Here is a 25,037-nt window from a genome sequence, read left to right as displayed (position 1 = left end):
AACTTAAATTTCCCCTGGCAGAGCTTAAGCCCGGTCCCCCTTGTCCTGTTGCTGAGTGCCTGGGAGAAGAGACCAGCCCCCACCTGGCTAGAACTTCCCTTCAGGTAGTTCTAGACAGTGATGAGGTCACCTCTAAGCCTCCTCTTCTCCAGGCTAAACAACCCCAGCTCCCTCAGCCTCTCCCCATAGGGCTTGTGCTCCAGTCCCTTCACCATCCTTGTTGCTCTTCTCTGGACCCGCTCCAGCCCCTCAGTATCTTTCCTGAACTGAGGGGCCCAGAACTGAACACAACACTCAAGGTGTGGCCTCACCAACGCAGAGTACAGGGGAAGGGTCACTGCCCTGGTCCTGCTGGCCATGCTGTTTTTCATACAGGACAGGATCCCCTTGGCCTTCTTGGCCACCTGGGCACACCATTGGCTCATGCTGAGCTTCCTGTCAACCAGTACCCGATGTAACCCTCATATAACCTTTCATGAGGTATAACACAAATTAGCCCATTAAGAATTAATCTGAGTGAGGCTTTGAGGTTGTGCCTGCAATTGCAATGAATACAGAGGAGACAACATTAAAAAGAACCTCCGGAGTGTCCTATCTGCTTTCCAGTGTCGTGTGACAAGGCCAAAGCTATGTAGTCATCCTCACTGGATGTAGCTGCACATCACCCTGAGGAGTGGGTACAGCAAAATCCCAGATTAGTTTGTATACTAAACCACTAGAAGAAATAACATTAATATAAGGATTTCTCATACTGAATTATTTCAAAGAGATGACAAATTCAAGGCACTATGAGGATTTGGGCACTGCTGTACCAAGAGATGGTGCTCTTCTATACATTGCACAACAGTGAGGGTAACAGAAGTTTTACCTTAAATAAAGAAAACAGACACGAAAAATCACTCTTGTTACTTAAAAGCTAAAGCATTTTCAAAACTAGTGCAAACTGGACAAATGTTTTTACATCAAAGGACTCGTCTGCAAAGCCTAAACTTTGGCAAATTGCTTGATTATTCATCACAGCATAAAAAAAAGGCCAATTATAGTCCAATGGTGTTTATGAAGATGGTTCCAAGAAACAGCTACTCTACTACTTCCTGAGTAAAAAAACTAAGTGCAAAGGGATTCAGAAATAGCTACAGGATTGTTTATCTGCTACAGTTTGACATGTTTTAAGAAATGTGAGCATCAGGAAAATACGAATAAAATTTACGACAGCCAAAGTGATCAACAGGCTTCATGAAAAAGATACAGGCTGGGTCATCCATGTCTGGTTCCGGAGTGTCAAAGAATGGATGTGTGCTCAGCAGCTCTGGGACTAATGGAAGCACCAAAGTGGGGTGCCTGCTTCCCAAGAACTTCAAGCATCTGAAAATACAGTTTGAAATGTTTCTTAGCAACCATATACATTTCAAAACACAACATTTTAAAGCTTTATTACTTTATGTTGCAGCAGCACTTTGAGATGCCAGTCAGCAAGAAAATCCTACTGTTCAAGCCTACTGTTTATTCACAACTGACTATTTGTATTAATATTTGATAAGATCCAAGAAAACTGAAAGAACAAGCAGTAATAAAAATTGTTTATTTAAGCTGTCCACAAAATACTTATACAACCTTGGAAAAGCTTTTATGCTACCTGCTAACAAATGAATGTCTTTTTTTCCTTTAGAAATAGGGGCGTGAGGAAGTAAAAACCCCAAATACCCCCAGGCTCCACTGAACTCCAAAAACAACATAAAAGTACACTGGAAGTCAAAGCAGGCTAAAATAAGTGTTACCATAATACCTAAGAATTCCATCTCAAACCACGTGTGCGGGAGCATCACTCCCTTGGTTGCTTCCATTAAACAACCACCAAAATCCCACACTAACATTCAATCTTCTTGCTTAGACAGAAAAATTCCCTCCAACAGCACAATGACGTGTGGCCAATCCACTTATCACAACTGATATAATCAAGTGCTGGTAAATATTACTATTTAACACAGTGTCAAGTAAGCACAAAACAGTTGCATAGAGGAGATGAGGTTTTAAACTGAATATTGAATTCATCTTTTCTGGGAATGCTTTAAGTGCTTGTAATAGAGAAGTGGTCACCAGTTCTGGATTCCCAGTACAAGCATCAACAACAACACAGAGAACAGGATTCTATATTTGCAATGCCTGCTGCCTCCTTAGTAAGCTCGGTATCTCCGAGCACCTCGGTTACTAAAAAGAATAGGAAAATAAGCAGACACACAAGGACAATGAACACCACTCACTTCCATATGGATTCTCTGTCTGTGGGATACTTGGTTAGGTTTTTCAGCAGCTCCACCAGTGCAAGATGGATGCCTTCTTTAGTTGAAACATTGGTGCAACACAACAGTTCATGAAGCGCTTCCCGAATGTCCCTTGAAGAATCCTAAAATAAAAACCCAACCCAGACACTGTTGAGTGCTGAGAGAGATGTGCCTGCACACACATTTTCTTTAAAGGTGGCAGTTTCTGTTCCTTGGCTGAATTATAAAAAGAAGCCTGCGAAGAACAGTGCATGTTTATAATCTATGCACAGATGAAGTGACAGACCAGGCAAGTGCTGCAAGGTCTCCTGGTCTCATCCCACCGTGTGCTTCAATTACTGGAATGAATGGGAACTGCTGCACTACTGATCTCCTCAAGCAGAGGAAAAAAATCACTACTTTGTTTGGGTGATGTTGTACCCTTAGGAATGGGCAGTAACAGAAAAGCCAGGTGCTGGGTAACTCAGCAAAACAATCACCAAAGATTGGTTTATCATTTTCTGGGAAGTCTTTAATCGTTCAACACAGGGAGCTCAATTCCACGAGCCTTTAACCTGGTCACCAGCCTGCAGAGAGTGTGAGTAAGCACTGAGGACACATCAGTGGCTGGACAGACTGCAATAATTTTAGTAGTGGCTGAATTCCACCTTAATTAATTACATTCCTTCTGCCAAAACCCACTTCAACATTCCATATTCATGCATTACACTCCCTTGCTATGAGTATTTGCATGGCACTGCTGGAAACAATGTGAAAATTTAATAGGACACAAGAACTGAATGCTTCTCAGTGGTGGGTTTTATATGCCTTTAAATTATAATTTGCTAAGTATCAACAGCTCATTCATCACTGTCTTACAAAAAAGAAGGATCAATCCTCTTGTAAAGGCTCTGAAATAATGCCAAACACATGATCAGTGGGCGAAAGCCCAGAGGACTGCTCAGCCTCTCCTTGTTTTGGTGCTTGTGGAGACTATGACCAAAGAGAAGACAAACTGCAGGGACTGGAACAAAGTGACCACAGACATAAAATACTCCAGACCACTAATACAGCCCACTGGAAGGGCAGTACAGAGACAAACGAGGCAGAAGACCACGAAGGGACAGAAGTGAGCACAACTCAAGAGACAGAGATCAAGGACAACAGGGAAAGCAAAATCCAAAGCCTGTCAGAAAAACAAGAAGTAGCTGGTAAAGTTATTTAGATAAAGTCAAAGCAGAAGTTACCCCTGCACCAAACTGTTCCATATTTACACTACTGGAACAAATTTAGGCACCAAAGTTAATACTATTTTCCATAGCCTTTATTTTAGTACTAGAAGACAGATTTTACAGAAAGTGAGCAAGCACCTTTCAGAATCAGACAAATCCATTAAAATGTTAATAATTCTTTTGACTTGATCTAACCTAATACCTGGTAATAATTATGATAAAATAAACTACAGTATGTGCAGGATTTATCATAGATGGTGTGTCAGCACAGAAGAACCCAGTCTAACCAGGACATTAAACAAATGTAAACAGCAACATAAAAATGTGAGGCACCTAAAGCTCACTGCTGCATTTGTAAAATCAGATCCTATTCCATGGCAATTGTTACGGAATGATAAAATGCTTAGTTAGCTTACTTCTTCCTGGGGCACAACTGGAAGAAGCCATTGCTGCCCTGGGTCAAGCAAACTGCAGGTGAAGAGACAAGCAGTGGATCTGCAGCACTGCCCAAGGCTTGGACATGTTTCAAAAGGAGAAACTTGCCTACCATGTGCAGCAGATTCAAGAAAACATGCTTCAGAGGCTACAGTTCAGCAAATAAATCAGGTCTGAGGGGAGGCAGTGTAACCCAGTACCATTCATACAACTAGAATCTCTTCCTCTTTCTAGATCAGCCTCATCAACCAGGAACAGCAGCTGACTCATGCTGTTCCCTGAATCTTGGCTTAGCACTGACTAGGAAGATGCTGGCTGGGAAAACCCAAAATTACACTGGAGAGCATGGTAACAAACTCTCTGAAACAGCCAGAAGAGAGATCTCGGGCCCGTGACCCAGCTCTGCTTGGTAAGCAAAGGTGCAGTTGAAGCAGCTGAGCAAACAAAACAGAAGGGAAATGAAGTTGTGTTCAACATGAAGTGGTACAGAGAGTGCTGGACCACAACACAAGACTGAAGGAAAGACATGTGAGGCAACGGCACAGTAATCAAGGGAAGAGTTTTTATCTAAAATTCATCTAATTTACAAGTATTCTGTTGTCCTGGGGATTACAAACTACTAGAGTTTAGGAGCTTTTGGGGGTGTTACAAGAGTAAAAAAAAAACAAACAGAAAAGGTTGGTTTGTCCTCAGAGGAAGGGACTGATTAGCAGTACAGATTTAAGCATCCCAAAGCAGGCAGGAATGCAATTTTTTCCCTCCTCAAGAATTTCTTACCTCCAAGACTGCTAACACAGTATCCAGCTGGTCTTCCCGCAGTGTGATATTGTGGGAAATCTTTCTCATTGTGTGTATTGACTGCAATCTCACCTCCTCAATCTCATCGTTAAACATGTCAACCAAAAAATCCAGGCACTTCTCCGCAAAAGAAGGTGAGGACTGAGCCAACATACAGAGGGCTTCAACCGCAGCAATTCGAACCTCTGTTCAGAGACAAGGAGGGAATTAATCACAAAGGAATTAAAACTGTTCTGCTTAAAGGACATACATCCAACAGCCAGGTCTTGTATTGCTCAAGGACTGGGCTAAGGACAAGAGATGCCAAAGAAATGGTGAGGACAATGGAACCTAAGCAGGGACCCGTGTCAGTGGGGGCCTTGACACAGGCAAGTCTTCAAATCAAAGGTCTCACCTCTAATACAGTCCGTGCTGTTGCAAGAGGGTCCTGCAGGTGAAAAAGAGGTCTCCAACCCAGCAGTTAGTATTACACAGTGTGTTTTGCAAATGTAGCATTAACCTTGGTATCTTAAGCAAACTAATTTAGTTAATTAAACTCTAGTTGTTTTATTCTTCCTGACATTGTAATTGCTTGGAGTTTTCACGGCATTTTTAACTTGCTATGCAGCACTTTATGAATTGCTGAAAAGCCCAGGGGAATCAACATTTTGGCAGCAAACAGAATGAAATTCCTCTGCTTTGTGACTTCAGATTCCTCAAAAGGAAAAAGGTGCCACCTAAACATTACACGTACTTGAACTTCAGTAAAAATAGCATCAGAAAGCATCCAGAGTACATTTATGCTGTAAAACATTGCAGGAATTTGAAGAATAGGCAAATAGAAGAAGTTTAAGCGGACAGAAGATTCTCTTCCCTATTACAGCCATCCTCCTTAGTTTCCGTAAGACGATCATAAAAATGATAATTAATTTGATGTCTGATGCCTTACAAATGTTGTTTTAAGCACAATTCTGTTTTTCATTCAAATCAGCTCATTTTGAAAACATTTACATAAAACTTGTGCACAGCTTTTAGGACTATTGCTCTTAAAGAACATGTTTGACTACCCATGATCTTGATTAAGCAAAAAAATGCACACACAGCAAGACCTCTGCTTAGTCAGGAATGAAGCTTTTGCCATAACTACGAGTCTCCATGGTCATTAAGACCATGGTATTACAAGAAGAGAAACATTTTGCCAATATTGCTCTCATAAGCTGACACACTAATTCAGATTTAAGTTACAAGAGATGGAGCAGCTTTGCAAGTCAGGGAAAGTGCAGCAGTATTTAAAAATGCTGCAGTGGAGGAAGAGGTCTACATTATTCAAAGACCTACGTATAGTCCACACCTGTCCACTTTCATCCATGTTCCTCAAAAGCACCATAACTGCCACAAGACCTATGGGATGAAAACTGGAGGATGTTTCACAGGTCAATGGACTGAACCAGTGAAAACTTTTTTACTGTTACTCAGGAAAAAAAAAGAAAGCTGCATCTTCAAGCTTCAGGGAGAGTTTAGCAATTAGGAATACATGTTTTTATTTGAAGGAGTCAAGGAACAATAAACCAGCTTTTACAATACAATATACAGCAATATTTTTGTTACAGTGGTTTTGTACTTTCTAACTTAACCTCATCCTTGCAGTAACATTAAGGGCAAATGCAGGAATAACACTCAGAGCTTGAAATCTGAATGGTTCTATGCACATACCAGCCACTCTCAATAGCTTTAAGAAATACAAAACTTCACCTATGGGAAACTTGAGCTGGGAAGGGTAGCACAGACTTTCCTGAGGCCATCAGCATGGTCAGTGCTACAGCCAAATCTAGGAGCTCAGGAACATCCATGCCGTATCAGAGATCACGATGGAATAAACCCTCACCACCCCAAAGTCCACAATTTGCTAAAGAAACTCGGACACAAGGGTCAAGTGATCTACTCTGACCAAAAAAAACCCCAGCTAAAACCCAAAGCTTATCAGCCAGCACACATCCCCTTTAGCTGTTCCACAGTAAATTAACACTTACCATACATTTCATCTTCCAGGCCATGAACAAAAGCCCCACAAGCTCCTGATTCAATCAAGTTTACAGCACCAGTATCAATTTCTTCTTTAGGAGCGTCATCTCCCCACTTTCTGCCACTTGAAAACTCCCCAGAGCTGTACAGTTCCTTGGCTCGTTCATGCGCCGTGCGCTTCCTCTGTCCAAACAAGTGTCTCAGTTACAACCACGTAAACTTTACAAGATGACCAAACAAAATATCAAATGGCTTTACTGGATCTGAAAAGAGATGCCTGCATCTATCCAGCTACACTGACAGACACACAATGCTAAGGAAGTAATCAAGCACTACCTTCCCTTCTACGACTCTAAATGACAGCAACTCTTCTCATTTGTGATATTGGAAAAGGATAATAATGAATATAATTTAATTAACAGATTCTTAGACATCTGTTGTAAAAACAGTCAAACTGGGTCAGAACAAAGGCTCACCTAGTAAAGAAGTCAATAACTGATCTGCAAAAATGCTATCAGTTTGCAGTTCAACTTGTTAAACTGCAATTAAATACTTTAATGACTATCAATACTATCCAGAGTTCAGCAATGTGTAAAATGCGATATTCACTCAGCATGTTTGCTGGATTATCTCCTTCCCCCCACACTCTAAATCAACGTGTGCAGCACTTATTTTAACAGCCTTTATAAAGCAGCCCACAAAAACTAGCAGGTCTAGCTTCCTCACTCTTTTACAGACAGAAAAAATTGAACACCATAACCTCGAGCATGTATATTAAAGAAAGGAATTTTACTAAAAAACTTTGCTTGTAGGGCTCAGTAGCCTTTAGCTACTCATGTCTTTTGAAGTGTCTAGTGGTCAGTTCTTCCATCAGCTTGCTCCTAAAACTAGGATGCAATCTTTCCCATACACAATAAAGAAAGACTTTTGGCTCAAACCTGTCAGAACACCACAGACATTTCCCTCTCAGCTGTTGCAAAACCTGAATAGCCTAGAGCTGTTTATTACATGCTCAGCTAATGAAATCTAAAACTAGCAATTACTTCATTGACTTTAATCTAAAAGAAAACCTGTCATCATCACTTAACTCTCGGTAGCCCAGATGCAAGGACAAGGTGAACAGACACACTCAGCATTAACATACCTCGTGTGTGATTTTAGTACCTACACACGGAAAAACAAACCCAAACATATACATACCCTCAGATCTGACATGAGCTTCTTGTCAAGGGTCTGCTCTAAGAAATGGGAGCTAACTTGTTGCATAGAACCCTAAGGAAAAAAACCAAAAATCAAAAGAAAGAAACAGGATTGTTCTAAATTGCACCATGTAATTTCCTGACTTAACCCAACACAGCATCCAATCTTACCCGCTCATTCCAACAGCTTTATACACTACCTGATACTACTCTAAGTCAGAATCTAAAGAAGTGTACTTAAAACAGTCAGAACATCACCTTTTCCCAAGTTTAGTTTGTTTACTTGTCCTGTGCTGGAGAAGTAGGGGCAGTGCTTGTTTTTTCTCTTGGATACTCAAGGAAAGAATCACTGCGTAGTTCAGCTGAGAAACTGTTGGGTTTCTTCAACCTCTCTCATTCTTTCATCTCCAGAATTTTGGTAGAAATTTACCCATACAGTTTTTAAACATTCTCCCATTTCTTTTGAAATACATATGAAAAGTGAAATAATTTAAGAGGAATTACTCTCAGCTAGAGAAGAAAAGAATGCAACTCACCAATAACTTAGCAGCCTGTACTCTAACAACCCAGGAACCATCACTAACCATATGACAGATTTTTCCAAAGGCATCATCAACCAAGCGAATTTCTTCATTAGAAGAAGGAATCGGGACAATGCTAATGTAGAGAAACATGTTATCAGTTTGTTGATTGTATTCCATACTGGATGGCATCAAGTGAGAAACAACTATGCTGAATTCTTATAGATGTACAACAAACACCAGAACCCAAAACTTCACAGCATCAGTGCATTCTTATCTGGTATCAGCAGTTTGTACAAATCAGTTCTCTAACAGCTGCTCCTCAAAGTAACTAGCACAAAACTCTCAGGATCAGGATGATTGCTTGGCCAATACTCTGCATTCATTACATACCTTTCAGGGTAAAGTTGACTGAGGACCCAAATTAGCTGAACTGCAGCACTCCGAACCTGTTCATAATCATCTGCCAACAGCTTGCAGGCCTGAAAGAAGATTCACACTCCAATACACCTGAAACATCTGCACCTGAGCTGTCATTCACTTCCCCCAGTGCAATCAGCACCCTGACCACGAACAACTAAGGACACATTGAAAGTCAAGATGAATTCAGTCTTCCCTTCTACTCCCCAGTATTTCCAAGTTTGATCAGGCAGATTAGTCCTAATAAAGTCAATCAGGCACATGCTGTAGAACTCTGGAGTTGCCTGTACCGTGCAGGGAGGATGAACAGAACTGGAACAGAACTGATTTGATACAGGCTCCGGCTGCACAGCCTGACTGACATAACAAATACAGGCTTCATGTGTGCTCCCCAATGAACAAGGATTTAAGACTTCAAGACTTACTACCAGCTGACAGTAATGATTACATCATGCCTTGCCTTTCCCATGATTATCTCCCCAATAAGCAATATATATCAAAGCATATGTTTTAGTGCATTTATGCACAATGGATGCAAAATACACTTTTATTTTCACTTTGTGTCATAGGACTATAAGGAATACAGGCAACTGAAGTTCAAAATACTCCTCCTCTGCTCAGTGCCCTCCTCCTCTCAAAGCACACTGGCACAGAATTTAAAAAGAAAGGTATGTACACACGTACAAAAAAACCCCCAAATTAATACAAGTGCTTACCTGGCTGTAAATAGCCTGCTGTAGCTTTAATCCTCTTTCATGAAGCTGCAGCTACAGGGAAAAAAACCCCAAAATGCAAGAAAGTAAAACTATATGTTTAAGTGATACAGACTAATTTTTCACCATTTTTTCTATTTTGAGTAAATTTCTTGCTGCTTGCATTTCTTGCTGCCGATATAATTAAAATATTACATTACCTTAACCATTAGTATTTTAAATAATACTCTTAACCTTAGTATAACTTTTTAACTTCAGAGCCATTCATATGTTGACTGATTAGAAAAATACAATTTCTATAAATACACTGACTGTTCATTCTCCCAAACTTCAAAACATTGTTTAATGTTAGCCATGTTCAACCACAGTTAAAACAGATGTAGGAATCCTCAAAAAAATTAGTTTAGTATCATTCCTGAAATATGGATCCAAAAGCAGCATTGAGGTTTCATGCCTTGCAAATCTTTCAATTACCGAACCAGAGGAACAGCAAAAGGAGTCCCACAAAACATTGCTTCTATCTGGAATAAGGCAGTATCATGAATCTGACTTACAAATAAAGGGATAACATCTGGTTGAATATAGTCAAAAAGAAACATTTTCTTCACTATTATCCACTTCTTCAAAGTACAACACCAAATTAAAGAAAAAAATCCAAAACCCACAAACACAGTAGCAAGGGAAACTATGATCAAGAACCCTAAAAGTAGTTAATGACCCTGCATTCAGTTAGGATGTTCCATGCTTCAAACCACAGAAACACAGTTTTCTCTGTGCTATAATTGTACATTCAAGGTCATAAATCTTACTATGGATCTGACGGAACATCATTGTAAAAATCATGCAAATTACTTTAAAAACGTTGTACTGACAGAAACTGGAAGTTTAAATTGGGTATTATGAAAAATTTCTTCACAGAAGTGGCTGACAAGCACTGCAAGAGGCTGCTCAGGCCAGTGGTGGAACCACCACCCCTGGAAGGATTTCGAAAAAAAGTTGATGTGGCTCTTAGGGACATGGTTTAGTGGTGGGCTTGTCAGTGCTGGTTGGACTCACCGATCTTACACGTCTTTTCTAACCTAAATGAGTCTATGATTCTGTGAAGAATAAATGCAACCTCCAGCAGAGGGAGATCCCAGACAGATCCAAGTGCAATCTGATCTCCTCAAATGCAATCTCCTTCCTTCTTTGGAGTTTCATCACTAACTCAAATAGCCCTGTTGACCATCACTTTAGATTAGATATTATTATAACCTTTCAAGGTAATAGAGCAACTTCTGTATGTTTATGTGCTCACAGGCAACTTGCATTATTATGCAACACTTTCAAATGCATGGTCTTTGCTTGCATTTCTGCAAAGGTGAAAACTTCTGAAGGATTTCCACACAAAAAACCAGTAAACTTCACGGACAGTTAGAGAACACTAACTGTGCAACCATGAGGCAAAATGTAAACCTTTTAAAACAAACTATTCTTTCTGGACTTATCACCCAGGTTTCCTGTCACAAGCAGCCACCCACTGCATGTTGGAGCACTGGTGGCTTATTGTAGTTCTGATAATCAATGCCAAATCAAGAAATACAGATTTATCTTTAGAAGAAAGAGCCTACATACACTCAAGAGAGTGAACAAATTGAAAAGCTCCTTCAGCTATAGCTGAAACAGAAGTTACTATGAAACACTAAACGCACTTTGAGATCTCATATTACTCTCACATTTCAAGACCTAGCTTATTTTTCCAGGTGATTGTGATACACTAAATGAACTTCTACTAACCTAATTAAATACTCTCTAACTCAGACCTCTAGATGAGGCTGCAGCCCCCACCAGCTTTCTTTTACAACCCCAAACTGTTTCTTCCACTGTACCAGCAACACTTACCATGGCTTTTATAGCTGCAGTTCTAACACGAGGGTCCTGGTCATTAAAATGATCTCCTATTATCTTCTGGACATCTTTGGCAGCCTGACTTTCAGCTTCTTTCGCAACACCTTTTTCCACTGGTCCAAGACAACCAATTAACTGAAGACACTTATTTCTTACACCGTGAGAAGAATCTGTCAGATGCTGTGGAACAAAAGGAAAGATTCTTATTGTTCTCTCACCCCTTTGAAACAACTTATCACATTAAGTTTCCCAGTCGTTTAAAAAAACAGTTATTGTAACAGTTGTTTGAGAAAAATGAAAGTGATTTAAATGCTGACTACCTTTCTTTTTAGCTTGTGGCAGTTTTTCTTGCAGGCCACCTTACCTTGCAGGCCACCTCTACCAGCCTCATCCTGACAGATGGATTCTCTGGAAGTTTTGTGCCAATCACTAACAAGGTGTCCAGCAGCTGAGCGAGGACTTGGTGAGACTCTGCAAAACAAAACAGTGAAATGCCACATTATCACTTTCCTGAGCTCCTACCAGCTACAGGGTCACGGACTGAACGGGCTTGGAAGGTCATCCTGAAATCTCCTTTCAAGGCCTGAACAAGCTCAGCTCCCTCAGCCACTCCTTGCACACATCACATACTCCAGTCCTCAACTACCTCAGTGCTTCTGCTGAACTCACTCAACTTTACCAGCACTAGTCTGAGTGAGCCCAAAACTGGATATGGTATTCCAGATGTGGCCTAAGCAGTGCTGAGTAAAAGGAATTAAATCCCCTCCCTTGACCTGTCTACAGTCCTGTTGATACAGCCTGATAAGCTGGTCTGCAGCATGATAGAAAAAAACCTCCTCTTCAAACAGGATTCCACTTTAAGCAAGACTGTCCTGTAGAACAGAAAACTCCAGAAGCAACAGTTCTCACATGGAGATGCAAAAGCAAACCTTGTGTTCCCTTAGGACAAGGATATACAGCAGGCAGGTCTGAGGAACATTTTTCTTCTCCTCTGAACATGCAATTGTCTGTCAGCATTCACAAAAGCAGAAAATAAACACCCTGAGCAGCAATTCCAAATCATACACCTCAGATGTAAGGCCCCGCCACTACACCAAAGGCTTCGACAGCAGGATTCTGCCTTGACCTCAAGCACCACCTGAAAATGAGAAACTTACTCTCATTTTGAAGTGTGTTGATGGCATCATCCATAATACAGTCTGGGGAAAACCCGTCAGTCTTTGACAACAAGCCCAGCAAAGATGCAATCTTCAATCTTACAGAGGCATCATTCTCCTAAAAGGAAACAACACACATCCATTTTACATGTCTGAAGAACATACAACACTACACACAGGCAAGACCAACACGTAATTCAGCACAAGGGTCTGAATTTTACTCTCAGGCTACTTTCTCCTCCACATGTCCACAGCACACTCCATAGAAAACTAACTATGCCAGAATGTTTGCATGGCAGCTTTCAGTACATTGCAAACTGATTCTTTCACTCATAATTTCTCAAAATTACCTTCATATTGTTCAAAAACTTAAAAAGTTTTCCTAATTTAAAGGGTTGTCAAACATGACATCCATGGGAGTCGTCCCTTTCCCAGCTTAGCTGAGAAGCATTTTCTCTTTTCAGGGTGAAAGTTGCATGCTTGAACAACAGGTACTGTCACTGGACTGCTCACATCAGTGGTAGGATTCATGGATATCCACAGTATTGGGTTATTTACACATCTGGTGCTTTTGCTCCATTTCTTTTTCTTTTCCAACAGGAAACCAGTGAAAGCTCCCCTTTTACTCTGCAGGTTTGATCACTGTCTCCACAACTAAAACACCAGTAAGTGAAGGTGCCTCGAGCCTTCCATCCCAACCACCCTCAGAAATCATGAAAGTGCTTGCAGGATCACCACAAGCCACTGTTTGATGACACACCATCACTTACAGCAACACCAGCTCACAATATCGTGCCCTCAGCTTTCCCTCACACACCCCAGCATGCTCCCTGCTCAGCTGCACTCATACAACTGTCAGCAGAGACACGGGAATGGTGGATGGGAAAAGGGAGAGAAAGGGAAAAGCAGATTATTTTTCTGATCCATTTCAGAGGCCATGAGGACTGCATGGGGACTGCCCTATCAAAATACACAGGGACGAAGGAGCAGGAGGCTACGGCACCATCTTGAACAAAACAGAGACATTACAAACAAATAAATGACCACACAACTTCCACTGCAGTTACAGCTTACAAGGTCAGGTTTCTGTTTAGAGGAAAAGATCTCCAAGATCATCAAGTCCAACCATTAACCCAGCACTGTCAGGGCCAGGACTAAACCATGTTCTCAGGTGTCACATTTTACATGTCTTGGAAATCCTTCCAGGGATGGTGACTCCACCACTCCCTGGGGAGCCCATTCCAGTGCTTGACAACCTTCCCAGTGTAGAAATTTTTCCTAATATCCAATCCAAACCTCCCCTGGTACAACTTGAGGCCATTCCCTTTTGTCCTGTCACTTGTTACTTGGGAGAAGAAATTGATCCCCTGCAGTTTTCTTCCCGTAAGATTATCAGATTAAGTCCTTTAAGTTGCACACTCTTGTGAAGGGGGACTAGTCCAATGACAAAAATAAGTTCCCATCAAAAAAATGTCTCAACTCATAAGCCAAAGCAGGAAAAGTACAGAAAGGGAGAAAATGCAACTTAAGAGTTTGTTAGTGTAAGTTCAAAGCAAATTAAACCCAATTGTAAAAAGAAAGACATTACAGCACAAGGATATTCATGAGAAATGTTTCAGCCTACAGTGCAGCTTTGCCAAATGCAATGAAGTTTTACTTTGTCAAGTGAAGTGTACTACAATAATAACAAAATAACTTCTGTTATTCTGCTGCTAGTATTTTTTTTGTTGAAAAGTTTTTCAGAAGCATCATTTTATCATCTGTGGGATGGAGGACCTCTCCTACAAGGAAAGGCTGAGAGAATTGGGATTATCCAGCCTGGAAAAGAGACAGTTTAGGGGTGACCTAATTGCAGCCTTCCAGTAACTGAAGAGAGCCTAGAAAAAAGATGAAGAAAGACTTTTCCCAAGGGCATGGAGTGACAGGACAAGACGGAGTAGATTTTAACTGAAAGAGAGTAGATTTAGATCAGATATTAGGACACAGTTATTGACTGTCAGGGTGGTGAGACACTGGAACAGGGTGCCCAGGGAAGTTCTGGCTGCCCTGTCCCTGTAAGTGTTCCAGGTCAGGTTTTACAGGGCTTTGAGCAACCTGGTCTAGTGGAAGGTGTCCCTACCCATGGCAGGGGAGTTGGAACTGGATAGTCTTTAAGGTCCTTTCCAACTCAAGTCATTTTACGGTTCTAAAAGTGCTTTTTTCACAGCAGAAGCAATAGCTAAAACTTTTCTTCACTGCTAGAAAAAACTAGGAGCAAGGGAAGGAAACATCAGTCAGGAAGGATTTAAATAAAGCTGAAACAGCTCTGGACAGCCAGGCTCCCTGGAAAACTTGACATGTCTTTTGTCCTTTGTCAAGTTAACTTACAAGTCACCTCACAGGGCATGTGCAGGGATAACACTGTCACATCCTTGTCACAGGGTTCAGAAACCAACAGCAAAGGGACCAAGTAACACAATCAGAAATCACTTGGGGAAAGGGCTACAGTCACTCACTCTCCTTATGCAGGGCACCCACCAGCCCAGGGTGTTGGCAACTCAGCCACACAGGAGCCTGTGACTCCCTGGTCCACATCCCACACCAAGGCAACAAGACCAGAAGGAGCAAGCATGCTTGGCTCCCAGCTTCACCACCTTGTAGTAATGCTCCAGCAGGATCCTGACAACCCCTTCCACGCTCTCCACTTCCACGGGTTTCCTGGCAAACTGGAGCAGGTACTGCAAGGCATCTGCAGGCGAGGTGGCTTTGCACAGGTCCACATGGAGCGCCGCCGACTTGCTGGGCTTGGTCAGCCGCAGCTTCTTGGTGGACAGGTCCTCGTGTGGCTGCTGTGGGCAGAGGGGCACGGCTCAGAAACAGAGCAAATCCTGACACACTTCTTCCCAAACTCACCATGGGAAACCTAAGGAAGCTCCCGTGTGCTACACAGTCAGCAGCCTCTCTCAGCTCTCAGGAAGGCACACACATCCCCCTCACCTGTCTTAGGAAGGCACACACATCCCCCTCACCTGTCTCAGGAAGGCACACACCTCGGGAAGGCACGCACCTCCCTCACCTGTCTCGGGAAGGCACGCACCTCCCTCACCTGTCTCGGGAAGGCACACATCTCTCCCGGCTGTCTCAGGAAGGAGCACACTCTGACCCCTCTACAGCCTCTGTTCCCGGCAAACGTGGCCTCTCCCCACCCCAGCCCGGGACAAACCCTGCTGCTTCCAACACCAGACAACCAACTCAAGGCACACATGATTTCTCCTCTGTCCACCGGCCTGGAGCAGCCCAGAAACTCGCTGTGCTGCCTTCCCCAGTCCCGGGCTGGGGGAAGCCGCGTCCTGCCTCGCAGCACTCGCGGCCCTCCCCAGGTCGCTCCTGAGAGAGACATCCTCCCCTCCCGCAGCCCTCCCACCTCCAGGCAGCTCCAGCCTCCCTAAACCCGGCGCGGACCCGACCTGCTCGTCTCCAGCCCCCCTCGGGACATTTCCCGAGGCCCGGTGGGCGGGCGGACGGCGCTCCCAGGCTCGGCCCCGGGGGGTTTCCTCACAGCTCCGCCTCACCCACCAGCATCTCCCGCCGCACGGCAGAGCTCATGCCCGGCCAGACCCACCTGGACCACCTTGGTGAACTCCTCATAAACCCGCTTCTTCAGGTGCGCCGCCATGGCGCCGCTCCGGAACAGGAACCGTAGAGGGGCCCGGGGAGGGGCCGCGGGGAAGGGCCACCCTTTCCGGCCGAGGCCGCGCTCGGTGGTGCCGGGAGCTCTCGTGGTCCTGGGACGGGGCCAGGGATGGCAGGTTCCTGCACCGTCCTCCTCCACAGCACCCCCTCGGGACCGCTGCTGTTCGACTCGAGACCGTATAAAGATCATATAGCGATATAAATTAAAATATCAGAAGTATATATATCGAGTTGGCGGTCCCGTGGTATAAAGGAGAGCACTCTGGACTCTGAATCCCAAGGACCTGAGTTCCAGTCTCAGTGGGACCGTCCGCTGGCAGTTCAATGCCTCCCTGCCATCCCATCCCGTCACATCTCGGATGCTCAGCAGGGTCAGCCCCGGTTAGTACCGGGTGCTGTGACAGTCCCGAGGACTTCCCTGTCACTGTCCAAGCTCACTCGGCCGTGGCAAATGGACCTCAGGACTGAAACGGTGGGGCCAGTTCTGCGCACGCTGTGCCTCACCTAAAAAATCCACTGCACAGGCTGGAAGGGCACACCCATGTGGGGAGACCCCTGCCCAAATCTGCGTTCGCCAAGTCTGGCCATACATACGTACAAGTATCGGTGACGTGGCTTGGCGCTGTGTTAGGCACACAAGGAGGTTTAGCATGGCCTGCAGACGTGTGGCCCTGGAGGAGAGGGGAGGGAAGGTGGCCTTGGCACAGAAGCAGCCCGGCAGAGCTGTGTCCAGGGAGATGGCAGAAGACAGGGCAGCAGCTGTGTCTGTGACACCCACCCTTTGGCCAGAGGTGGACACAGTTTGGTCACCTCTTTGGGACTAGGGGATTTGGGAAGGAGCTTAAAGTAAAAAATGTCAATATTTGAGCTCCCCAGGTTTTGGCGCGAGAGTCACAACGTAACTTCCATAGGAGTATGATCTGTGCTCTGATTTATTGTTTACATTACGCACACACATATCGCATATTTTCTGAGTCTACGAATAGTACAGGAATATCATTGGTCAATGGCTAGGGCGTGCTACCAGCTGGATTGGTACTTTTCTCAAAACTATGCCCTTCTGTGTGAATGTGTTTACCTGCTTCTCCCAATGGCTGCCGCATTCTTTCTATTGTTTACTGCTTTTCTTGAAGCAGGCTCAAAGATGCAGGGGCCCCATTTCCCTCTCCATGGCCTGGGTTGTGCACAAAAACTTCTAAGTTCAAATTTCTTCCAACAGGAGCTGAATCCTGTAGTCGCAGAACCAGTGAGGTTGGAAAAGACCTTGGAGATCATCCAGTCTAACCTATGACTGAACACCACCTTGTCAACTGCACCACAGCACCAAGTGCCACGTCCAGTCTTTCCTTAAACTCCTCCAAGGACAGGGACTCCACCACCTCCTGGGCAGTCCATTCCGATGTTTAGTCACCCTGTCTATGAAGAAATTCCTCCTTAATATCCAACCTAAACCTCCCATGGCACAGCTTAAGATGATGCACTCCCATCCTCTTCTGTGGTTGCTCCAAAGGAGGGCCAGGGAGCCAACTGCAGGTCTGGAGAACCTGCCTTGGAGGAAGGATTGAAGGAGCTGGGTCACTTCTCCCCAGAGGGACCTCAGCACAGTGTTCCCTGTGCTTAAAGGACATCCACACAGACAGATGGTGTTTCTCTCTTCATGAGGAGCAGTGTGGATGAGACAAGGGGCCACAGGGGCAAGTTGCACCAGGAGAGTTATAAAAAAAATTTTACACAGTGAGAACCATCATTGAGTGGATGAACCTCCCCAGGGACCCAGTGGAGTCCACATCACTGGGAGTTTTCACTACATGACAGGACAGGGTGCTCAGTAATCTCATCCAGGCTCCCTTCCCCAGCAGAGGCTCTACCTGATGATGCTTTGATGTCTCTGCTGTTTTATGAGACATCCTTGATAAAACTATTAAAGTCATAGAATCATTAAGGCTGGAAAAGGTCTCTTAAGATCATTGAGTCCAACCATTAAACCAGCACTGTCGAGCCTCCCACTAAATGTCACCAAGTGCCACATCCACACACATTTTTAACACTTCCAGAGATGGTGACTTCCACATTTCCCTGGGCAGCCTGTTTCAATGCCTAACCACTGTTTTGGTGAATTAATTTTTCCCAATTAATTTTTCGTGTAAAAACTTGAGGTAACTTCCTCTTTTCCTACCACTTGTCACTTGGGAGACCAGACCACCCCCCACCTGGCTACAATCTCCTTTCAGGGACTAGTAAAGAAGGAGGAAGTCCCCCCCAAGCCTCCTTTCCTCCAGACTAAGCGCCCTCAGCTCCCTCAGCCACTCCTCATCACACTTGTGCTCCAGCCCTTCCACCTCCACTGCCCTTCTCTGGGCACAATCCAGCACCTCAGTGCCTGTCCTACTAAGAGGGGCCCACAACTAAACACAGGATTCTGGTATATGCAAATTAAATTTTCTCATGGCAGCTGTCCTGTGGACTTAGGAGGTTGGTTGGTTTGCTACTTTAACTACCCTATAATCAGATTGTTTTCTCCTAATACCTAATTGCCATCTCCTTGCAACTTAAGCCAGTTTTCTAACTTTTTGTAAGTACAAAATGTAACAGATCTCTTTAAAGCAGCCTTTTGTCTACTGGGCAGCCTCCTCAAACTCTCTTCTAGGCTAAGCGCCACCAACCACTTGGTTATGAGCAAAAGATCCTGTTTTCTAATGTTTTTTGTCATCTCAGACACTGACTGTGTCCATTCTTACTACAGTTTCCTATAGCAGAACTGCCCTGCAGTCAATGGCATGACTCCAGATTGTCCCTGGCAGGAAATCTGTGCTAGGATGGGCACATCACAAACCCAATTTAATTAGGAATGACCCAAATCCATTGCCATAAAGACAAAACTTCAGGGCTTTCAAAAAATCTGGGAATTTTGAGGGGAAAATAGCAGTAAATAAAGCACTTCTGCATCATTCAAGAAGCTTTTAAAAGTTATTTATTTAACATCCCAGGGACCATCTCATGATTCTATGATTATTATCCTTAACTGAAGAAATCCATCTTCTGAGAAGTAAAGGAAATGCGATCATCATCAAATTCCATTATGATTTTCAGATCACCATTATGATTTTCAGAGTGATTAAAACCAAGACATCTCCGGTATAAAAATAAACTTTCAAATTGTAAGATTTATAAAACACAATTTAGGACCCAACTTGTGTTCTGTAAAAGATAATTTGCAAGCTATTGCTGCAGTAACACTTCCTTCCCATCAAATCATGGTGGGGTTTCCCAGTTCTTCCAAAAGCTCATATATTTAGGAATAGTGTCATCATAATATGTCATAAGAAAAAGATTAAAATTGTGCGACCTGAGAGGTGAGTGCCTGTCCTTAGATTTCCGAACTCCTGACATCAGTGGTGGTATTTTTGCCTTTTGTTGATCCTGCACCATAACTGAGGTTCTCTGTCTTTCCTTCAGAATAAATAATAAATAATGGTAATAAATACATTGACTAGAGAGCAGGATGTCTGCTGCAGGAATAAGAGATCATGGGACACTGAATCCTTTTCAACCCAGGCACTGGTGTGGGAAACAGGGAGAAGAGCTTTTGCCTTCTCATTAAGAATCCAAATTTCATTTGAGCACGCATTAATGTCACTGTTTCTGTCAGGACTTGTACAAGTGTTCCCATTTACAGCAAGAGACCAACTTGACATGTCCATGAGATGCATTTGGGATTGTTCATTTCTCTTAGGTTGAGTGAGGTTGGCTTGATCCACAGATCCATGTCTTTGAATTTAACAAATAGCAATACTGAAAGAGTAAAATTCCTCCTTTTCCTGGTACCTTTTAAATCCCCTAAAAAGTTATCCCCTAAAGCCCAAGAAAATAGTGGCTCTTAAATGCTTGATTTAATTTGGCAAACAGCCAAAGGAGATCCTTTCATTGCCCGGCACATTCCTTCCTGTCCCTCTGGTAGTCTATGGCTTAGTCTCTATGGCTCAGGTTAATTTATTTTAATAATTGCTTTCTTCCATTCCCCATCAATGATGGCACTTTGCTACCACCAGGTGAAGAGGAACTTGTAGAAGAAATCCTGTGATTTGAAGCGAAAACCTTTTTCAGCAACATGGGGCTGTACAGATATTTTATACCCTTTGGCTTCAACATCCATTTGAATGCAATCCAGCAGGTCCGAAATACTTGGCACAGCCTTCCAGGGGCCAAACTTCACCACGGATTTTTTATCCATGTCCAAACTGTTCAGGGCATCCTGACACCTGGCTGCATCCTCCTCAGTTCTGACCACGCACACGATGACACTGGACTGGCGGGATGCAACCGCTTCTGCCCTCGCAATGCGGATCATCAGCTCAATGTTCTCGCTGTAGTTGGGCACACGAGCCAGAAACTGCTTCCTTGCCACAAGCTCCCCAAAGATCTGTGGGGAGTCCTCTAGCTGCTTGATTAGAGGTTCTATGTCATAGAACAATGCCTCCTTGTAGACATCCTGGATGCACTGGGTGGGCACTTGGTTACTGCGCAGGTACTCCAAGATGTATTTGAAGTAGGTGCCTGGCCTGTCAATGAAGAACCTCCCTTCAGAATCAGTCCTGAGTTTGGGCTGGCCGGTGAACATCTCTGCCAGCTTGGAGCCAGGGTGTTTCTTTAAGGTGCTCAGTGTTGTTGTGTACATCTCCCCACCAACATTTAACTCCACAATTGGTGACAACTGCAAGTATCACAAGGGGACAAAAAGCCGTGTTCATTAGTCATCTGAGGCCATGAACATGGAAGTTGGAATGATAAAATGATCTTGGGGATCAGATGGGTATGTCTACCCCATTTATTGTAAAAAGCAGATGCAGGATGCTTATAGAGCCCTCGCAACCGGAGCAGCAGAGACTTGGGCATTTCTAAATGGCTAAGTCCTCACCACATCTTTGGGATGTAGGAAAGTGTTGTTTTTCCAGTGGGGAAGAGGAAAAAGAAGTGCCCTGCCCAGAGAAGCTGTAAGTGACTACAGGGTTCAACACTGATCTCTTAAGTCCTGCATAAGTGTTGTCCCTGTGGGTCACTGTCCTCAGAGCAAGAGCAATACGAGAGCTCCCACCCTCCCCATGTGCAGAGGGACAGAGATAGAGCCCAAAGCTGCGCTGTGTCATTTTTGTCAACCAAGCTGTTCTTTTTTCTTCAAAGGAGGAACTAAAGCTACAAGCACTACAAACTAAAGTTAGAAACACTGAAAAATATCCAGCATGTCAGAGATACCAGACAGAAGGTGTTGAGCAAAGCACCTAAAAATGTTGGATAGCTTCAGCTCGGAAGTAAAGAAAATAATTCATGCAACTGACATAAAGTTAAGAGGGAAGAATATAAAGTTAGTGGGTTTGTTTGGATCCCCCCCCCCCCCCGCATTAACACCATTGTCTGAATTGGACCCGCATTAACACCATTGTCTGAATTGGAGGAGGCCTGAAGGCCGGCAAAGCTGGACCTAGTGCCTAGCTTTTAATAGTCTCCCTTTGCACTTGGCCATTTCATGTAGTTCTCAGCAGATGAAAAGCAGAGGGAAGAAAGAAGGCAGCTGTCTTCCCTCCCACCGTCACTGCTGTAATGCAAGTCACAAGCCTGGCCAGGGCCACACCTGCCATTGGGAAGGCGTGAGTCAGTAAACAACTCTATTCTTCAGGAACTCACCTGTGCTTTCTTGGATTCGATCACGCAAGGATCTGCCTCAGTGCTGCTGGTCACATGCCTCAAGTGAAGTGTGTACTTAAATGCTTAGCTGGATCCCACGGGTACAGACCCGTGAGATGACGTGAGCTGATCTCACAGCTCACACCAAGAGAAGGGAGGGCTCCTGCTGCCCTCTCCCGCTTCTGTCTTTGTACCTACCTATGTGCTTGTGTTCCTCACCTCATGCCAGCTCTGCTTCTCTTTCATCTAAGTGGGCTGGGTTGGCTCACAGAGGATTTAGCAAGCAAGGGAGCTGACAAAAGGAAGGAACTAGGAACAGACAACCTGGTGCAAGGGGAGACTTTAAACAGCAGCAAACTCTCAGATCTAGCAGAAACTTGCTCACAGTCTAAGCAGCCCAGGGAGGCTGTAGAAGATTCAGGCCAAACACCCAGCTGAAATGCTGCTTTGGACTAGTTTGAGTGGCTCCATCTCGAGGGCAATCATTTACCTTGGGGACAAGGAGACAAATACTGTTTATTTGAGTCTATCTTGTGATTACCACACACTGAAGTACACAGTTCAAAGCTGTTTGTGTAGTAATTAGTCTGTAATTAGGAAATTTGCCATTAGTCCAGGTAATACCAGCAGCTCTCCCCAGCAGGGGTCATTTGACAGGAGAGTCTCATGCTTTTGAGCCTTTGCTCCTTTTTCGAATAGCAGGTCAGTTGTTTCATACTGTTTGTCACTAATTCAAGTGGATGACATGTTTTTCATTAATGCAGTAGCTCAACTAACTGTATGTTCTCAGATCTCGATTAATGGTTTTGCCCTGGCACCAAACTGGTTCCCAGCAGACTGGGAGTACTGGCACCAGTCCTAAGGTGACTCTTAGAAAAGTCATTCCCCTCTTTGTGCCACAATTTATTAACCTGTAAAACAGTTACCTCCCTGGAGAACCTTTTTACAACCTACACCTGAAAAGTGCAACACAAGATGGTTGTTTTCTTTAGACAGCGAGGTCTGGAAGAGAGACTGTACAGCTACAGCAGAGAAGACAAACTGGTTAGCAACAGACTGAGGGCAGAGAAGAGGACAAGGAAATCATCTCATCAGTGGTTTCTGGCTGGTAAAATGCAGTTTATCTGAGATTGCCACTAGTTTTCCTAATTGGTACAGAAACCATTGCTCTCACCTGATGATTTTGCATGTCCACAACAGAGCAGCTTTTGCATTGTCAGAGACTCATAAGAATTGTTGAACCCCTCCCAAAACCCACAGCAGGCTTTTATTTAGGGATCTGATCAATTAAAGTTCATATTAATTGAATTCCTCCTCTTGTCTAAGGAGAAGAAGAACCACTGTGGTTATTTGCTGTTGCCAGGTCTTGTACACCAGGGAGGGACCTGGCCTTCTGTAAGCAAACAGGTGCAAAGAGGCCAAAGTCAGACACAGCTGTTTAGCTAGAATCTTCTTCTTAGTCATACGTGTGGCAAAGCCTGGCCTTCAGGTAACAGGTGAGGGAAAAGCCACTCAAATGTAGCCCAAAGGGGGTGCTTTGATCCCACGTGAGGAGATTGTGCCCTTGAGCCCGTACCTTACTCACCGTGTGCAGGCTGCCGGTGACCTGCTTCCCAAGGGGCTTGTGCTCCGACGAAATACTCATCCTCCCTGGGAGCTGAAGGCTCAGCTGTTTGGAAAAACCTGTTGCTCAGTGCTAGGGTCCTGCCCAGGATGGCTCCCAGTGGTGCTCCAATCCTCTTTCACTTGGTCTTTCTTTGTTGGTTCAGTTTTTCCACGCTCCCAGCCCAGCTGCTGCCCTGCAGGCTCCGGTGAGCTCCAGGCACAGCCCTGCTACTAGTTGTAGGTGTAGGGAGAAGGGAGGGAACAGCCTGAAGCGGAAGTATTCGCTCATTAGTTTTCTGGCAGCCAGCAAGGTGCAGGGTGGACTTGGGCTGGCTGCCAGCACACACCTCCTGCAATGCCATCGGTGTGGTGACTGAGGGCCAAATAATCCTTTCCAATTTGTGCCTGTGTGCCTTGCCTCTGCCTTAGCAACCGGTGGTATCAAAACCAACAAACATTTTCACGGCTTTTTGGCCTTTGTGCACTGCTATTTTAAGGCAGTTTATCCCAAACCATCTCACTGATCCCATTTATCATTCCCACTGGTGAGAGATCAGGGTGTCTACAACTCGTCCAAAGTGGTGGCATTTTCTTCCTCACCCATACAATCTCTGGGCACTGAGTAATTTGTGCAAGGTAAATAAAACCAAACCTCAATCTCTGCTTAAGCCTGAACTGGTCTTCTCAATTGTTCATAAATATTTGATTATTATCTTTGCATGACAGTATTTTCTAATATCCTGTACCCACCAAATATAGAATATGGACAAATATAGAACATGGACAAACATAGAATGTGGACAGCACCACAGATTTAGTGACAGTGAAACTTTGCCACAGCATTGAAACACTCACAAGGATGTACTCAAAGTGGGCTTATAAATACTTAAAGGGGAGCTTATAATAAAGAGGGAGAGTGACTTTTTACTTGGGCCAAAAGTGACAGGACAAGAGGGAACGGTTTTAAACTAAAAGACGAGAGATTTAGAATAGATGTTAAGAAGAAATTCTTTACTATGAGGGTGGCGAAGCACTGGCACAAGTTGGTCAGCGAAGCTGTGGCTGCTCCATCCCTCCAAGTGTTTAAGGCCAGGCTGGATGGGGCTTTGAGCAACCTGGTCTAGTGGAAGGTATGCCCGCCCATCGCAGTAGGGTTGTAATGAGATGATCTTTAAGGCTCCTTCCAACTCAAACCATTCTGTGGTCCTACGACAATTCTATGTCTTTGTTAATTTATTAAATGCAGAATATCAAATCAGAGAGGGCCTGAATAACGTTTCCAGAACCAGACCATAGCTCTTCAGGATCTCCTTTGTTTCATTCTGGGTGTTTCTGAGTGCACTGGTGCTTTCAAGTTCGTCTTCAGACCACTCATTTCTTCTGTGTCTTTGCTTCATTATGGTGGCAAAATCGCCTAGGACATGATTGTACAGAGATGTAACTTAATGTTTGTAACG

The 25,037-nt window shown here is 44.0% G+C and overlaps 2 protein-coding genes across 3 annotated transcripts in view; both read right to left on the bottom strand.

Moving 5' to 3' along the window:
• Window positions 1–16,300, bottom strand: part of INTS4 (integrator complex subunit 4) — a 36,293-nt gene extending 19,993 nt beyond the window's left edge. The window contains exons 1-13 of one of the 2 annotated variants that reach the window (XM_071556951.1): window positions 16,226–16,300; window positions 15,258–15,452; window positions 12,625–12,742; window positions 11,832–11,938; window positions 11,462–11,647; window positions 9,584–9,634; window positions 8,841–8,929; window positions 8,463–8,583; window positions 7,928–7,999; window positions 6,736–6,910; window positions 4,706–4,911; window positions 2,262–2,404; window positions 1,250–1,365 (exon numbers count right to left, since the gene is read on the bottom strand). In XM_071556951.1, coding sequence (XP_071413052.1) covers window positions 1,250–1,365; window positions 2,262–2,404; window positions 4,706–4,911; window positions 6,736–6,910; window positions 7,928–7,999; window positions 8,463–8,583; window positions 8,841–8,929; window positions 9,584–9,634; window positions 11,462–11,647; window positions 11,832–11,938; window positions 12,625–12,742; window positions 15,258–15,452; window positions 16,226–16,279 — 1,633 coding nt within the window. In that variant the 5' untranslated portion in view covers window positions 16,280–16,300. The remainder of the gene's footprint in view (window positions 1–1,249; window positions 1,366–2,261; window positions 2,405–4,705; window positions 4,912–6,735; window positions 6,911–7,927; window positions 8,000–8,462; window positions 8,584–8,840; window positions 8,930–9,583; window positions 9,635–11,461; window positions 11,648–11,831; window positions 11,939–12,624; window positions 12,743–15,257; window positions 15,453–16,225) is intronic. The other variant, XM_071556958.1, reaches the window with a different exon arrangement.
• A 1,298-nt stretch (window positions 16,301–17,598) lies between these two features.
• KCTD14 (potassium channel tetramerization domain containing 14) lies at window positions 17,599–23,816 on the bottom strand. Its single transcript, XM_071571745.1, has 2 exons — window positions 23,561–23,816; window positions 17,599–21,007 (listed from the first exon to the last, which is right to left on the bottom strand). Exons 1-2 carry the CDS (start codon window positions 23,618–23,620, stop codon window positions 20,336–20,338), a joined length of 732 nt encoding a protein of 243 aa, XP_071427846.1. The 5' UTR covers window positions 23,621–23,816; the 3' UTR covers window positions 17,599–20,335.
• Between the last annotated feature and the right edge of the window lie 1,221 nt (window positions 23,817–25,037).

The sequence above is a fragment of the Pithys albifrons genome, chromosome 1 (assembly GCF_047495875.1).
Source record: "Pithys albifrons albifrons isolate INPA30051 chromosome 1, PitAlb_v1, whole genome shotgun sequence".
Lineage (NCBI taxonomy): Eukaryota > Metazoa > Chordata > Aves > Passeriformes > Thamnophilidae > Pithys > Pithys albifrons.
The sequence above is the reverse complement of the archived record's forward strand: the minus strand, read 5'-3'. Positions and strand labels throughout refer to the sequence as shown.